Genomic DNA, 16845 nt, shown 5'->3' on the forward strand with positions numbered 1-16845 from the left:
GAACATTGCAGGCGGAGTTTTTACTGTCTGAGCCACTAGGGAAGCCCAAGAATACTGGAGTGGGTAGCCTATCCCTTCTTCAGGGGATCTTCCCAATCCAGGAATCGAACTGAGGTCCCCTGCATTATAGGTAGATTCTTTACCAGCTGAGCTACCAGGGAAGCCCAGCCCCTGCCCTCAGTTCAGTTCAGTCGCTCAGTCGTGTCTGACTCTGCGACCCCATGGACTGCAGCACACCAGGGTTCCCTGTCCATCACCAACTCCCAGAGCCTGATCCCCGCCCTAAAGCCAACTAAAACATTGGAGAAGAATCCTGCACTGACAGTTCCTTTCTTTAGACACACCTTCCACTGTCTGCAGGGCTAGAGGGCCTGAGGCCTGCCTGCAAGCTGCCGCTGAGGCTACAGCGGGCTGCCTGTCCCATAGACGCCTCTGCCTACCTCAGGAAGCTGAAACTGGAATACAGCAAAAACTAGACAACATCCAGGGAGGGCTCCTTCAGCCCACTTCAGGGACTGGAATGGCAAAGGCTGAGTGCTCTTTAGCCCACAGACCTCAAACAAGTGATCTTTAATTGCTTTAACAGAGCGGCATCAGGCCACAGGGGCTACGCTTTTCCCTCTGCACTGTGGAACCCTATGTTCTTACAGATTAATTACCTATCTTGCTGTGACTGCTGCTGAGCTAATCCTATATCTCACCAGTCTGCCTAATGCCATAGGCTGGGACAGGGCTGCTGCTCTCCTTGAGCTCTGAGGAGAGCCTGGCTCCAGTGTGGCGAGATCCAAGGGGAGTATCAGCTCTCAGTCCTCACATGGGCCCCTCCTACCAGGAAGAAGACAGTTCAGCCTCGGCCTGCTCGGGAGTCACCACCTTTAAGGTCTTCTCCCCCAGTCTTTCAGGGTGTACCCACAGAGCCCAGAGCAGGGAAGGGATCTGGGCTGGGTCTGCAGCGGTGAGGCTGGCCAGGATGTAGGATTACTAGCAGAGGAGAGCCAGGAAGGCTGTGGCCTCTACAGCAGGCAGCAGGCACGGAACATCAGCAGGTCCTTAGGCACAGTGAGCTTCAGTGAGACACTCTCGTTGGCCCCAATGAAGAGCACCCCACCACGTTTCAGGGGGATTGCTGCCTGGGCTGTGGGGCTGCTGGCTGTCACTGTCCCCTGCACCACCAGGAGGATGCTGGCAGAGTCCAGGGCCAAGACCTTGTATTCAGTGACAGAGCCAGGTACCTGGGCAGGAAGAAACGACACGACGGAGCAGGGTCTGAGCTGCTGTGAGCTGCCAGGGCCCCCAGGACCACCCCAAGGGTAGTGAGAGGGAGAGCTCTGCTGCCTCCTGCCCCGCTGCTCAGGCTTTCACCAGCACGAAGGCCAGTCTGGTCCCTGTACAGAGAGGCACAGGCAGGCCCTGCGGCAGTTGCCCACCACCTGAGCTTGGCAGAAAGGAAGCCCAGCCCCAGGTATACCCCACACGGTGGCCTTGCCAGGGTTCTACATGCCACACAAGAAACACCACAGCCCTCACTCACCTCCACCTTCATAACGGTGAAGTCTGGCACAGGGGGATCATAGATAGAGAGGTAGGGGTCTTCCGGGCTCCGTGCTGGAGGGAAGAGCCTGTCCTGGCTGGGGCTGGGGGTGTAGCTGAGCATTTCACACAGAGTTGGCACATCGATGAACTTGGGTGTCAGGCCAGCACGCACTGTGTTGTCTGAACATGCCATGCACTCCACGCAGTCTGGGGACAGACAGTGGGCATGTGCTAAGGGTGCCTTGGAGTTTGGCTCTCCAGGGCTGGGCTTTCTAACCTGAGTGCCATGAGCTCCCAGCAGCATTAGATGAAACTGTATGAACAGCATCTTCTATGAGAATGGGCTAAGATAACAGATACCCAAAACAGGTGATGTCACCCACCACTCTCAAGGGGAGTCATGTTAACCCCTGGGGGAGCTCCAACCCTCTGGAGACATTGTATTCTCCCCTTTTACTAAAGAACCTTGTCTACAAGTGGATAAGCAGCCAACTATAAAAGTGTGACACCCCTTTGCAGCAATGTGTTTTTTAACAAAATCTCTGCATAGATGCGATAGACGTGTGAAGGCACTATGATGCGGGGGAGAGAACAATGGCCTTGATCCAATATAGGCTTGGATTCAAGTTGCGGTTGGCACACATATTGACAGGGCTTAACATGAGGGTGTCCTGAGCTCACAGGGATGGTGTGAGGATCCAACCAGTGTCCAGCACTGAGCTGGCATTCATCATCCCGACTGGTCACTTCCCTGCTGATCCCAGGAGCCCTGGGAGCTCAGAGCTGGATGGGACTTTAAAGGCAGTCTCCTCAACTACCACCTCCTGTTCTGTCCAGATGGAGAAACAAGGCCTGAGGGGGTGGGCCGTGGGGCTCACTGCTGAAATGCGGCTCACCTCCTTTCAGGTAGGCATGGGGCACGTTAGCCTCCAGAAACATGGCCTCCCCCGGCTTCAGGGTAAGCAGATTCAGGAAGTAGATGGCAAAGCATCCGATATCACCCGGGTACTGCTGGTGCAGCTGCAGCAGGAGCTCCCCACAGATGTCCTCCATGTTGTTTCCAGCAGCCACTGAGGGGCACAGAGCACCCCAAGGCTACTCAGCAACCCTTGAGGGTATTCACGTCTCCCCCCCTGCCCCGCCCCCCCCCCCCCCCCCCCCAGAGAGAGTCCTAGAGAAGACCCTGGTCCAGGAATCCAGGAACGGGTGGGCATGTTCTAGTCACATCCCCCACCCTGTGGGGCCAGCCTTCCTTGCTACTCCAGCCTACACAGATGCCATTTCCCCATTTTGACTATTGATATGCCCACCACTCTACCGGGCACTAAAAGGGCTAGAGTGTAGTCCTTTATACAGCGCTTCTCAGCCTCAGCATTACTGACATTTGAGGCCAGGTAACTGTTGTGGGGGCCGTCCTATGTACTATAGGATGTCTAGTAGCATCCCTGGCCCCCACCTACAAAACACCACTAGCACCCCAAGCCCGGGTTTGACAACCAAAGATACCTCCACACTTCCAGTGTCCCCTGGTTGAGACTGCTCTAGGAGCTTAAAATCTAGTTAGGAGAGAACCCAAGGGTTCTCCGTGGGGTGACCAACTGTCCCACTTAGCCCAGGCCTTTCCGTTTAACACTACAATCTCTCAGTCCCAGGCAAAGAGTGATGGTTGATCACCCCAGAGAGCATGAGGCAGGATGCAAGGGTCGAAATGTGTCCCAGGCTGACCAGGGGAGAAGGAGCTCAGCCTGGGCTAGAGTGGTGAGGGAATGCTTGGGAACTGCGGGAAGGAGGGGAGGGCGGTGAGCTGGGTTTCCTTAACTGTGTGTGTGGTGGGGGTGTCTCTAAAAGCAGAGTGGAGAATGAGCTGGAGCTCATCATGTGTGCCATATAAGCTCCTAGCAGAGTCTTCTGCCTTGCTCTTTACTGCTTGTATTAACTCTCAAACCCAAAGTTGACACAACCACACCCATCAAAGTCATTTCCTGAACTCTCCTTATTAGCACAAGGTTGGGCCCAGAGCAGGTATTTAAGAAAAGATCTACTGATTGAGAACTCAGGAATTCAGGTTTTTGGATCCTTTTATCTCCTTCCTGTTCTCCAGCTCCAAAGTATAAAACCCTTTGGACAGCAGATCTAGGGCTGAGAAATCTCAGAATGCCCAGGTGAGAGACAGCCTAGTACTTTTCCAGACCAGCCTGTCTCCACTCATCTAAAGGAGATTACCAGGTAGGAAGCAGCAGGGCCCTGTTCCATAAAGGCTGGGAAAGAAATGCTAAGTTGCTAACAGGCCATCTAAGTCAGACCGTTTTGGTGTTCTACTTAAGCAAAGGGCTTGAGAACCCTATTCCTACAGCCTAGTAACTGTACCAGGGGCCCAGGAAGGGGCACTGCGTTCAGGCCTAAGACACCCACCTTGCTGCGAGATCCGCTTCACCAACAGGTTCAGCTGCTCCACCACCACCTTCTTCTCGCTCTTCATCAGGTGGGAGAAACAGCTCCGCAGAGCAGAAGTCACAGCCTCGGAGTCCTGGCTCAGGCTCTGCTTCAGCTGCGCTGCTGCGTTGTCTCCAATTAGAAACTGGAATTCCGGCACCTCTGCAGGAAGGTCAGGCCAGGACCCGCATCAGGAATGGTTAAGATGGAACCCGCAAACGGTGGAAAGCTGGAGGAGGCCTCCCCGTCTCATTCCTAACCAAGGAGCCAGGCAAAGCTATGTAAGTTTCGCAGTGAAAATTTACTGCTCATGACCAGCCTTCAGCAACCACACCTGAGCCTGGTCTCATGAGCCTCCCCCAGGAACATCAGGAATTCATGAGGCCATGGGACTTCCCTGGTGGTCCAGTGGTTAAGAATCTGCCTTGCAATGCAGGGGATGCAGGTTCAATACCTGGTTGGGGAACCAAGATCCTACATACGGCAGAGCAACTAAGCCTGAGCACTGCAACTACTGAGCCTGAGCAACCTGGAGCCTGTATGCCACAAACTAGAGCATCCGTGCAACATAATGAAAGGTTCCGCTTGATGCAGTGACGATCCCGCCTGCCACAATAAAGACCTGATGTAACCAAATACATATATAAATCATTTTTTAAAAATTCATGAGGCCAACCAGCCCTTCAGTTCCTGGGATACTCAGCCTCTGTTCTCAGCCTCCAGCTCTGCCCTGGGTTGCCCTTGCATCCTAGGTCCAGTATGCAGGCTCTTAGCATTTTGCCCAACCTTACTTGTTAGAAAGGTCACAATTTCTTCAACTGGCCGGAAGCCACATAAGCCCTGGAAGGGGGTGAGGGCAATTGCCATCTCTGGCTTATGGTTGGCATCAGGGTAGTGCTGTGGAGCCTGGAGGTGCAGCTTCTCTGCCAGCTCCTGTGGGATGGGCAAGGGAGAGGAAGATGTTTAGGTGCAGCCGTCACCCAGCAAGACACCAGTTCCTACCAGCCCTTGTTCTTGACCCTCCCCAGTCAGCTTCCTGCCTCTGGCACTGAGCTCAGTCAAGGCATAATTCAGAAACTCAGGGTTCAGCCAACCCAAGGCAGGCACATGGATCAACTCTGGGGTAGAGCTGGGGCAGACTTTAAGAGGACTATGAACCAGAAGACCCAAATACCAAGCCAAGCTCTGACACTAACAAGCTGTGTAACTTTGGGTAAGTCTCTCTCTTCTCTAGGTCTTCTTTGCTCATGACGTTTGGACAAATGCTTAAGCTAAGACTCACACACAGGCTTGTGTAGAAAGACCACAGGGATGGAATTAAGGCCGTGACTAGGCTGTGCCTTGGAAGGTGAACTCTGAGACAGTCAGGTGGAAATAGGGCAGATATGAATTGGCTGGGTTGGGGTTTGCTGAGGGGAGCGAGGAACAAGCCTGGAGAAGCTGCCATGGCACAGGCTGGTCAGCTGTCCGCTTAGAACTTCGTTGCCACATGTGTCACTGGCAATAGGCCTTGCAGAGCTAAACTGGGAGTTGTCAGGCTCGGATTTAATTCTGGGCTGGAGCCTGGCATGGGCAGGGTAAAAGCAGAAGTAAAAGCTGTACAAGAGTCTGCACTCTTAAGCTCTTCTCTAACCTGACCTCCGTGCCCTACTCTGATGCTGTACCTTGTTCGGGTGTGCCTGGATGGACAGGGCCGTTTCAACTGAAAGCACTTTGAAGAGGAAGGGCAGTTTGCCGTTAAAGGTGTCCTTGACCTTCGAACCCAAGCTGTCCTGATTATCAGCAATCCACTGGCCTAGGGTCTTCTGCGAGATGCGGTTGTCAAGGATCTTGGCATCTCCCCGGGGGTGCGTCCCCATCCACAGCTGTAAAAACAGGAAACTTAAGAGGGACAAAGGCAGAACCTGGCACCACCCATTGGCCTGCCCTGCTCCGTTATCCTGTGCTCCCCATAAGGCAGCCAAGTCCTGAGACAGGCCTCTTGGGACTGGGTATAAATGTTCATACCATCACAGACATACCCAGTGCAGCAGACCACAGAATACCAGGAGTCAGGAGACTCAAGCTCTAGTTGAGGCTCTGCCTCCAACCAGCTGCGGAAGCTTGGGCTAGTTTCAATTTCTTGTCTCTGGGTCTCAGTTTTCTCATCTGTCCAGTGAGGAGAACGAAACCTACACTGTCAAGATCACTGAAAAGCTCTCTCAAATGGCTCTGTGAGGGGTTAACATTCATTTATTCCAATCTCAGAAGTAGAAGCTAATGCTTTCCTGTGTTTTGGCTTTTCCTTTACTAAATGGGCAGGATAACTATGTATTTTAGGTTATTAAAAAAGTCAGTTAGTCAAAGTAAAAATTATAATTGTCAAGGAGGGCTGAATTAAAATTCAGTAAGTGCTAAAAATAGAAAATAAAATAAGAAGCAGCAAGGTCATACTGTATAGCACGTGTGTGTGTGCTAAATCGCTTCAGTCCTGTCAGACTCTTTGTGACCCTATGGACTATAGCCCACCAGGCTCCTCTGTCCATGTGATTCTCCAGGCAAGAACACTGGAGTGGGTTGCCATGCCCTCCTCCAGGGGATCTTACCAACCCAGGGATTGAACCCACATCTCTTATGTCTCCTGCACTGGCAGGAAGGCTGTTTACCACTGGCACCATCTGGGAAGCCCCTCTGTATAGCACAGGAAACTATATTTAATATTCTGTGACAAATCATAATGGAAAAGAATATGGGTCAGGAAGATCCCCTAGAGAAGGAAATGGCAACCCACTCCAGTATTCTTGCCTGGAGAATCCCACAGACAGAGGAGCCTAGCAGGCTACAGTTCATAGGGTTGCAGAGTCAGACACGACTGAAGTGACTTCACACACACACACACATTCACACACAACTGAGTCACTCTGTTGTACAGAAGAAATTAACACAACATTGTAAATCAACTATACTTCAAGAAAATAAAATTCAGTAAGTGCTGAGAGTTCCTTGGGGAAGGAAGGAGGGTACTGGAAATTCCTGTCTATTATGACAAAACCTCACTTCTTTTTGTGCTGCCATCTGGGTTCATCAACCTGCACAGATCTGAAGCCCTAAGAAGGCCTCCTCTCCCTTTGCTGTCTCCCCTTCCCCTCAGATTCACAAGACTTGCCTCAGCCCCTTTGATAGAGGAGTCCCTTCCTCCCACCCGCTGGTCGAGTAGGCTGAAATACAGCCGGGGTCTCACCTCTGCATATGGTCTGTCCTCTGAGATCTGGGCCAGTGGGTCACTGCTGGCCAGCAGCCGGGCCACTTCACTGTTGGAACCCATCTTTCCCCAGGCATATTGCTGCACTACACAGGAAAGTGGGAATACTGGGGGGGTACAGACAGAGCGTTAGTTTCCACTCCACTCCTGAGGCCTGACCCTCCTGTCCCGGGGGAACCAGACCTTAGCTGAGGGTTTTATCTGAGGGATAGAGTCAAATAAGAGGTTTGTATGTTGTGAGTTGAGACCCTTCTCTTCTGCATGCCTCGATGTTCCCGTCTGTAAGACGGGTAGTAAGGATCTCCTGCTGACCTGAGGCAGATAACTGCGTGACGGTGACGCGGAGGTCGTGGGAGGAACCTATTCCACCGCACCCAGTCTAGAAGTAACCCATGCGGAATCGTCTCCCCTCAAAACCCCCTTTCGAGGGCTGGAATAAGGGCTCGATCCCCATCGCGGGTGCCCCCTCCTCTTTCCAGCGCCCATTCATCTTTCCGCAGAGCCCCAAGGGGCTGGGGCGGAGTTCGACCTGCCGTATTAGGTCAGGAAGGGTCGGGCGCAATCCATCCCCACTCTCGCTGGCACCCCAGTCAACTGCCCACCTCGCTGAGCGGCCATCCTTAAGGCCTCCGACAGGTCTTCTCGCACGTATATCTTTCCCGGCAGCACCCTCGGCCTCCCTGCGCCCAGAGCTTCATGGGAAATGTAGTTCTTCCCTCTCCTTCTCGGACGTCTGAATGCCAGGTGTGGCCACTGCTGGCAGGCTGAATCCCTCTCCCACACTCCCGCTCTCGGAAGGAACCCCCACCAGTACAGAGCCTTCCAGCCGGCATTCTGAGGGCTCAGCATTTTTTTTGCTCGTTCCTTCACCGGACACATATTTATTGTTGTTCTTTTTCAGTCTCTTACGTTCTGTCAGACTGTTTGCGACCGCGTGAACTGCAGGACTCCAGGCCTCCTTGTTCATCACAACTCCCTGAGCTTACTCAAACTCATGTCCATTGAGTCAGTGATGCCATCCAACCATCTCATCTTCTGTCGCCCTCCTCTTCTGCCCTCAATCTTTCCCAGCATCACGGTCTTTCAAGTGAGTCAGCTCTTGGCATCAGTTGGCCAAAGTATTGGAATTTCACCTTCAGCATCAGTCCTTTCAATGAATATTTGGGGTTGATTTCCTTTAGGATTAACTGATTTGATCTCCTTGCTGTCCCACGGACTCTCAAGAGTTTTCCCCAAAACCAGAGTTCAAAAGCATCAATTCTTCAGTGCTCAGCCTTCTTTATGGTCCAACTCTCACATGTTATACATGACTACCAGAAAAAGCAGAGCTTTGACCATAGGGACCTTTGTCAGCAAAGTGATGCTCTGCTTTTTAAAATGCTGTCTAGGTTTGTCATTGCTTTTCTTCCAAGGAGCAAGTGTCTTTTAACTTCATGGCTGCAGTCACCATCTGCAGTGATTTTGGAGCCCAAGAAAATAAAATCTGCCACTGTTTCCATTTTTCCCCCATCAATTTGCCATGAAGTGATGGACACTTCGGAGAAGACAATGGCACCCCACTCCAGTACTCTTGCCTGGAAAATCCCATGGATGGAGGAGCCTGGTGGGCTGCAGTCCATGGGGTCGCGAAGAGTCAGACTCGACTGAGCGACTTCACCTTCAGTTTTTACTTTCATGCATTGGAGAAGGAAATGGCAACCCACTCCAGTGTTCTTGCCTGGAGTATCCCAGGGACGGGGGAGCCTGGTGGGCTGCCGTCTATGGGGTCGCACAGAGTCGGACATGACTGAATCGACTTAGCAGAAGTAGCTGATGGACACGTGGAGCGGCTTCGCAGAAATCATGGTGGAGACAAAGGCAGGAACAAAGTAGTGACCAGTTCCTAGCCTGCGGGGCAGGAGGCTGTGAAGTACTGGGTGCCCTGCTCGGGGCTTTCGGGCTTGCCAGGCCTAGATAATAGCATATTTATTGAGAACCTGATAAATGCCACAGACTGTTCTGAGGGCTAGAGACACATGGAAGAGCAAGATAAGAACTATTTTGTCTTTGCAGAGCTTACATTCTGGTGAAGGGAAGACAGCAAACAAGTATGATAAACAAGTAAATCACATAGCAAGTTGAAAAGTCAGTGCTACAAAAAGTAAGGGGTGTGGGTGGAGGCGGAAGGCAGCCAGTAGAATTTAAAAGTTTGCCTAGATAAGCCTCACTGAGGTGAGAATTGACTGTGGACTTGGAAGTGAGGAGGAGAGAATGCTCTGAGCAGAAGATACAGCTATAGCAAAGGCCCTAAGGTGGGAACGTGGAAATGTGCCTGCCATTTTCAGAGTAAATAGCAAAGAGGCCAGACTGGCTGGAGCAGAGTGAGCAGGAAAGGTGGAAGTGTGGTGGTGAGAGAGGAAAGACAGTGGGCAGTTCTTTGTAGACTATTATGAGGATGTCAGGTTTTCATTAGCAGATTTGAGCAAAGCACTGCTATGATCTAAGCAGGAACTCACTGATGCTTGGTGATGATGGTAAATGTCACATGCAAGGCCCTTAATCTGTCTGAGCTTCAGTTTCTTCGTGTGTAAAGTGGGAATAATAATGCTGGACTGAAAGCCTTGTTGGAGGGTTGGATGGGATGATGTGATTCCAGAAGGCAGTCAGTGCTTAGTGCTGTTCTGATTCTCTCCACCCTAAGGACTCCACTGCAGGACTTAGAACCCTAGCTCCTCCTCCAGGTTGAGTTGCTCACAAGCCACATACACAGAAGTCAAGGGAAGTCACCAGGAGCCCTACATGGCAAAGGCTGGGCTGGATCTTGGCTATGGAATAATCTTGCTGTATCCTGTAGACAAAGGCTCTAACATGCAGGCCTCGTCAGTCAACAGCCCAGGAAGAGGGCATCCCAGGAACACAGCAGCTAAAGCACCAGGGGACCTGGAGTGAGGGCCTGTAATCCTGACTCTGCTTTCTCTTCCACCTGCCACCCAACCCGACTGATTCCCATGCCTCTACCATACATGTCCAGGGGAAAGAGAGGCCACTGTTTTCTCTGCAATGTTCTGCCTAGCTATTGATAACGACCTCCCTAAGAGTCCCCTTGGAGAAGGCAATGGCACCCCACTCCAGTACTCTTGCCTGGAAAATCCCATGGACAGAGGAGCCTGGTAGGCTGCGGTCCATGGGGTTGCTAAGAGTCGGACATGACTGAGCGACTTCACTTTCACGCATTGGAGAAAGAAATGGCAACCCACTCCAGTGTTCTTGCCTGAAGAATCCCAGGGATGGGGGAGCCTGGTGGGCTGCCGTCTATGGGGTCGCATAGAGTTGGACACAACTGAAGTGACTTAGCAGCAGCAGCAGCAAGAGTCCCCTGGCTCAGATAAATCTGCCTGCATTTCAAAGAAAGCGTCACCACACACTAAGGAATAATAAAACGAACCATACAAGCAGCACATCTCACCTACCTCCTGACTTTGAATACCTCTCTTCCTCTCATTCCCACTCGCCCAGCCAAATGGACCTTCTCGGGGAAGAATGAGGGATTAGTCTGGGCACAGGGGCTTCTTGGGGCATCTCCTACCACCACCACCACTGAAGTAACGTTAGAGTTCTTTCCTCACAGTATTTTTCACAGGGAAGAGAGAACTTAGATTGTTGGGACAGAGCACCCACCTCACCCCACCCTCCCCACATACAGAAAAATATATCTAGAAGGGAAACTAGGGTGTCTGGAGAACCTAGAACCTTTCACCCTTAACTCTTGCTTGTCTAGATCTAATAGAACTGATCACATATTATTATCTAGTGATAATCTGCTTTCTTCTAGACTATATGTCTAATTCAGCTTCACATTTCTGCCAGTGCTCAGCTGACATTCAAGCAGTAATAGCAGATAACATTTGTTTGTTATATACTAAATACAAAGGGCTTCCCAGGTGGTGCTACTGGTAAAGAACCTGCCTGCCAATGCAGGAGATGTAAGAGATGTGGGTTGAGACGATCCTTGGGTTAAGATCCCCTGGAGGAGGGCATGACAACCCACTCCAGTATTCTTGCCTGGAAAATCCCATGGACAGAGGAGCCTGGCAGGTTACAGTCTGTAGGGTCGCAAAGAGTCAGACACAACTGAAGCAACTTAGCACACATGCACAAATACTAAGCTAACCCTTTGCAAGAATTCTCAAGATAACCCTATGAGATAGTGAAAGTCGCTCAGTCGTGTCTGACTCTTTGCGACCCCATGGACTATACAGTCTATGGAATTCTCCTGGCCAGAATACTGAAGTGGGTAGCCTTTCCCTTCTCCAGGGGATCTTCCCAACCCAGGGATCCAACCCAGGTCTCCCGCATTGCAGGCAGATTCTTCACCAGCTGAGCCACATGGGAAGCAACGCTATGAGATAAGTACTGTCATTAGCCCCATTTTTTGAGATAAGAAGAATGGATGTCCAAAAGGTAACAGGTTCAAGAGCACAGAGTTCCAATCTGCTATACCTCCTCCCTTGTCGAATAAGTTAACGGGTGAATAAATGCTTGATGTCTCTTCCACAGGGAAGCATACAGAACCCAGCGGTCTTCAGAGATAAATGGGTGGACAAGGTTCACATTGGGGATACATTGAATAGAATTCCATTCGTTCTTCCTGGTCCAGCAATGTCCTAGGCTGGGCAGACAAGGTGGTGGCAGGACAGCCCCGTGTTGTGTGGACTGCTCTCCTCTCAGGCTGCAGACGGCAAAGATCTCTGCATGCTGCCTGTCACACTGTCATAGAATCATTGCCTCCTGGCCAGAGCTCCTAAAATCTTGTAATATCCTAAGCAGTGAGACTACTCGGAACATCTTTTGTTCTAATATTTGATCTTTCACCCTGGTTCCTGACACAGAACCCCTAAATCCCTTGGAATTTCCTGGGTGATGGGAGCATCTTTTGTCCTAATGAGGCAACTGTTGGGGGGCTTCTGGATAGCACTGAGATGGGGGCTGGTCACCAGAAAGATGAAGCCACAATTAGAAGCTTTGAATCTTCAGCCACATCTCCTATCTTATAGTGAGAGGAGAGATTGAATTAAGGGTTGATCATGCCTGCATGATGACACCTCCCTGAACTGAAAGTCCCTGAACTGAACTTCCCTAGTGATCCAGGGTAAAGAATCTGCCTGCCACTGTAGGGGACAAGGGTTCGATCCCTCATCCGGAAGGATTCCACATGCTGCGGCACAGCTAAGCCCATGCTCTGCAACAAGAGAAGCCAGAGAAGCCTGCACACCACAAAGAAGAGTAGTCCCCACTTGCCACTACAGAAAGCCCGACTGCAGCAACAAAGAATCAGTGCGGCCAAAATAAATAAATAAATAATTTAAGTCATATTATTTAAAAAAATAATCCTGAACTGCTGGTTTAGAGAGCTTCAGTATTGGTGAATACATCGCCTTATCAGAAGGGTGACAAACCCCAGCTTTACAAGAACAGAAGCTCCTGCACTCAGAACCCAGACCTTGTCTTATGTATCTCTTCAACTAGGCATTCATCTGTATCCTGTATCACCTTCTTTACTATATATTAGGCTGATGCAAATATAATTTGTTTCAGATTGTGAACTCTAAGTCACATTGTTGTTCAGTCACTAAGTCATGTCTGACTCTTTGCAATCCCATGGACTGCAGCATGCCAGACTTCCCTGTCCATCACCAACTCCTGGAGTTTGCTCAAACTCATGTCCATCAAGTCGGTGATGGCATCCAACTATCTCATCCTCTGTCGTCCCCTTCTCCTCCTGCCTTCAATCTTTCCCAGCATCAGCATCTTTGCCAATGAGTCAGTTCTTCACATCAGGTGGCCAAAGTATTAGAGTTTCAGCTTCAGCATCAGTCCTTCCAATGAATATTCAGGATTGATTTCCTTTAGGATGGACTGGTTGGATCTCCTTGCAGTCCAAGCAACTCTCAAGAATCTTCTCCAACACCACAGTTCAAAAGCGTCAATTCTTTGGTGCTCAGCTTTCTTTATAGTTCAACTCTCACATCCATACATGACTACTGGAAAAACCATAGCTTTGACTAGACGGACCTTTGTCAGCAAAGTAATGTCTCTGCTTTTTAATATGCTGTCTAGGTTGGCAATAGCTTTCTTCCAAGGAGCAAGTGTCTTAATTTCATGGCTGCAGTCATCATCTGCAGTGACTTTGGAGCCCAAGAAAATAAAGTCTGTTACTGTTTTCATTGTTTCTCCATCTATTTGCCATGGGATGATGGGACTGGATGCCATGATCTTCATTTTTTGAATGTTGAGTTTTAAGCCAGCTTTTTCACTCTTCTCTTTAATTTTCAGCAAGAGGCTCTTTAGTTCCTCTTCACTTTCTGCCATAAGGGTGGTGTCATCTTCATATCTGAGATTATTGATATTTCTCTCAGTAATCTTGATTCCAGCTTGTGCTTCATCCAGCCTGGCATTTTGCATGATGTACTCTGCATGTAAGTTAAATAAACAAGGTGACAATATACAGCCTTGACGTACTCCTTTCCCAATTTGGAGCCAGTTTACTGCAGCGTAAAAGTCCATGCCTTGGGATTCGATGAACTCTTGGAAAGCATTTTCTGCCTCCTGCTGTTTGTGGAAGCATTTTCCCCTGCAAAAACTTGTCGAGATGCTTGAAGTGGTAGTCGATTGGCAAGAGGTCAGGTGAATATGCCAGATGAGGCAAAACTTCTAGCCCAATTTGTTCAACTTTTGAAGCATTGGTTGTGGGACATGCAGTTGAGTCTTGTCCTGTAGAAGAATTGGCCCTTTTCTGTTGACCAATGCCAGCTGCAGGCATTGCAGCTTTTGGTGCATCTCATTGATTTGCTGAGCATGCTTCTCAGATGTAACGTTTTTACCAGGATTCAGAAAGTTGTTGTGGATCAGATTGGCAGCAGACCACTAATCAGTGACCATAACCTGTTTTTGGTGCAAATTTGGCTTTGGGAAATGCTTTGGAGCTTCTCGGCCCAACCACTGAGTTGGTCGTTGTCAATTGTTCTATAAAATCCACTTTTCGTCATGTCAGAATACAATCAAGAAATGGTTTGCTGTTGTTGAATAAGAGAAGACAACATTTCAAAATGATGATTTTTTTGATTTGTGGTCAGCTCATGAGGCACCCAGTTATTGAGGTTTTTCACCATTCCAATTTGCTTCAAATGCCAAATGACTGGAGAATGGTCAACACTGAGTTCTTTAGCAACTTCTCATGTAGTTGGATGAGCTTTGATAATTGCTTTCAATTGGTTGTTGTCAACTTCCAATGGCCTCCCATTATTTTCCTCATCTTCAAGGCTCTTGTCTCCTATGCAAGACTTCTTGAAACACCACTGCACTGTACATTCTTTAGCAGTTTCTGGGCCAGATGCACGGTTGATGTTGCGAGTTTTAACTGCTACTTTACAACCCATTTTGAACTCAAGTCAGAAAATCACTTAAATTTGCTTTTCCTCTAACAGCATTTCCCTAGTCTAAAATAATAATACATAGCAAGTAATGCGGAGAAGGCAATGGCACCCCACTCCAGTACTCTTGCCTGGAGACTCCCATGGACAGAGGAGCCTGGTGGGCTGCAGTCCATGGGGTCACTAAGAGTTGGACACGACTGAGCGAGTTCACTTTCAATTTTCACTTTCATGCACTGGAGAAGGAAATGGCAACCCACTCAGTGTTCTTGCCTGGAGAATCCCAGGGACGGGGGAGCCTGGTGGGCTGCCGTCTATGGGGTCGCACAGAGTCGGACACGACCGAAGTGATTTAGCAGCAGCAGCAAGTAATGTCATTAGCAAAAAAAAAAAAAAAAAAACCCAACACACACACATACAAACATTAAGCGAGAAAAGCACATTAAAATGATGTAACATAAGCACATTTATTTAAGAATGTATTCCAGTATCAAACGGCAAAGTTCAACAATGCAAAACGGCAATTACTTTTGCACCAACCTAATGATAAGCCAGTAAATGTGTTTCTCTGAGTTCTAGAAGCCATTCTAGCAAATTATTAAAACTAAGGAGGGGGGTGATGGGGACCTTGATTTACAGAAGTACAAGTGATGACAGCCTGGGATTTGCAATTGGTCTCTGGAGTGGGGGCAGTCTTGTGGGACTGAGTGTGTACTTAAGCTGTGGGATCTGATGCAAAATCCAGGTAGATAGTGTCAGAACTGAATTGAATGACATCCAACTGGTGTCAGAAAATTGATTAGTGTGGGGAAAAAAAACCCCTGTATGTCTGATCACAGAACTGTTTTGTGTCACTAGTAAAGATGAAACACAAGTGTGCTTACACTGTGATTGGAGAGGTAGCCATGGGGGGTTAGGGGTAAGAAGTTTCTAAGGGTACACAAACATAAATCCCTCCTGTTCTTCCACTTGAGGATGTTTCCTGGAAAAAAAAAAAAAAAAGTTGAGCTGGACCCTCAGAAAAGTGGATGAGGTAAATAGTAAATATTTCATAATTATGAAATATCTGCTTGGTATCTGCTTGGTACTATGTTAGTGCCAGAAATACAACAGTGAGCAAAACAGATGCTATTCCTGCCCTTGTGGAGATTACAGTCTAGTGGGAGAAACAGACATAAATAACCATCTTTACACATATGTAATTACAAATCTGCTATAGGTATTATGAAGGAAAGGCACAGGGTTTCTGTTGTGGGGGAGGGGCTGGTATAATCTATACTGAAGAGTGGCTACTCCTGAGGAAGAGATCCATAAACCTGGATTTGAAGAATAAGTAGGAGTTAACTAGGGGATGATGAGGGCATGGGCTACGAGCATACCAAGCAGAGGGAGAGTCCAGTACAAAGGTCCTGAGACAGGCAAAGGAACAAATAATTTTGAGGACCTGAAAAGCCACTAGGAGGGCTGGGATGCTCAGGGGTGGGGTGTAGTGGAGGGGAAGGCACAAGAAGGAATGGGAAGGATTGATAGGTGAAGGGCAGATATTACAAGTCTTAGAGGTCAAACTAAGAATGTGGATCTTTATGGAAAATAACTGAAAGATTTTAAACAAAGTTCCGTAGTGATTTTGCCCCATTTGAATGGATCTCTGATTACAATATGAACAACAAAAGACCAATTAGCAGCCCTGTACTCGTCCAGGGGAAGGTATGGAGGAGTGGCTGGACTCAGTTACAGCAGAAATGTACAAAGACATGAATAAATAACTTGAGTTTGTGGGGAATGAGTCAGCCATTTCCCATATACTGATGGCTCTATTGCTGAACTCCCTCATTCATTTAATAAATGCTGGATGCCCAGGTTAATCCCAGCTCAGGCCCTAAACCTGTCTGAGCTCAGGGATCCTCAAGCCTAAGGCGATAAAATTTGACATCGGGGGTCAAGGCCTAAGAGAGGCAGGGCTCAGCTAGTATGGGGGACAGCTGCACAGTCCATTCTTTCGAAAAGATCCTCTCTGCTCGGCCCCTACCAACAGAACCCTTTCCTAGCTTGGTGAAGTCCTCTGGGTCGGGAATTCCACTCCCCACTCCCCCCGTTGGCTGGAACTCCTGTCCCCTACCTGAACCAGAGCGTATTTCCCAAATTTGACCTCCAAGAAAGCTGAAGGGGTTAAGTTTCCATCCCCACTTTTGGGAGTTTACTTTGAGGAGTTTCTAACACAATGTTGTA

At 49.1% G+C, this 16845-nt stretch overlaps 1 protein-coding gene and 1 long non-coding RNA gene across 3 annotated transcripts; one reads left to right on the plus strand and one right to left on the minus strand.

The window, feature by feature from the left end:
* Positions 1 to 551: 551 nt before the first annotated feature.
* On the minus strand, positions 552 to 7916 carry MPI (mannose phosphate isomerase). Of its 2 annotated transcripts, XM_070775376.1 has the most exons (8): positions 7810 to 7916; positions 7187 to 7314; positions 5631 to 5831; positions 4758 to 4899; positions 3946 to 4128; positions 2430 to 2603; positions 1532 to 1740; positions 552 to 1232 (listed from the first exon to the last, which is right to left on the minus strand). In XM_070775376.1, the coding sequence occupies exons 1-8, from the start codon at positions 7823 to 7825 to the stop codon at positions 1014 to 1016; spliced, it is 1272 nt and encodes a 423-aa protein (XP_070631477.1). In that variant the 5' UTR covers positions 7826 to 7916; the 3' UTR covers positions 552 to 1013. The 2 variants fall into 2 exon arrangements, with proteins under 2 accessions (XP_070631477.1, XP_070631478.1); XM_070775377.1 differs by lacking the exon at positions 1532 to 1740.
* Positions 4116 to 4602, plus strand: LOC139178214 (uncharacterized). The gene is made up of 2 exons (XR_011562637.1): positions 4116 to 4247; positions 4403 to 4602. It is a non-coding gene; the product is annotated as an uncharacterized lncRNA (long non-coding RNA).
* Positions 7917 to 16845: the final 8929 nt, after the last annotated feature.

This window comes from Bos indicus, chromosome 21 (genome assembly GCF_029378745.1).
Source record: "Bos indicus isolate NIAB-ARS_2022 breed Sahiwal x Tharparkar chromosome 21, NIAB-ARS_B.indTharparkar_mat_pri_1.0, whole genome shotgun sequence".
Taxonomy (NCBI): Eukaryota; Metazoa; Chordata; class Mammalia; order Artiodactyla; family Bovidae; genus Bos; species Bos indicus.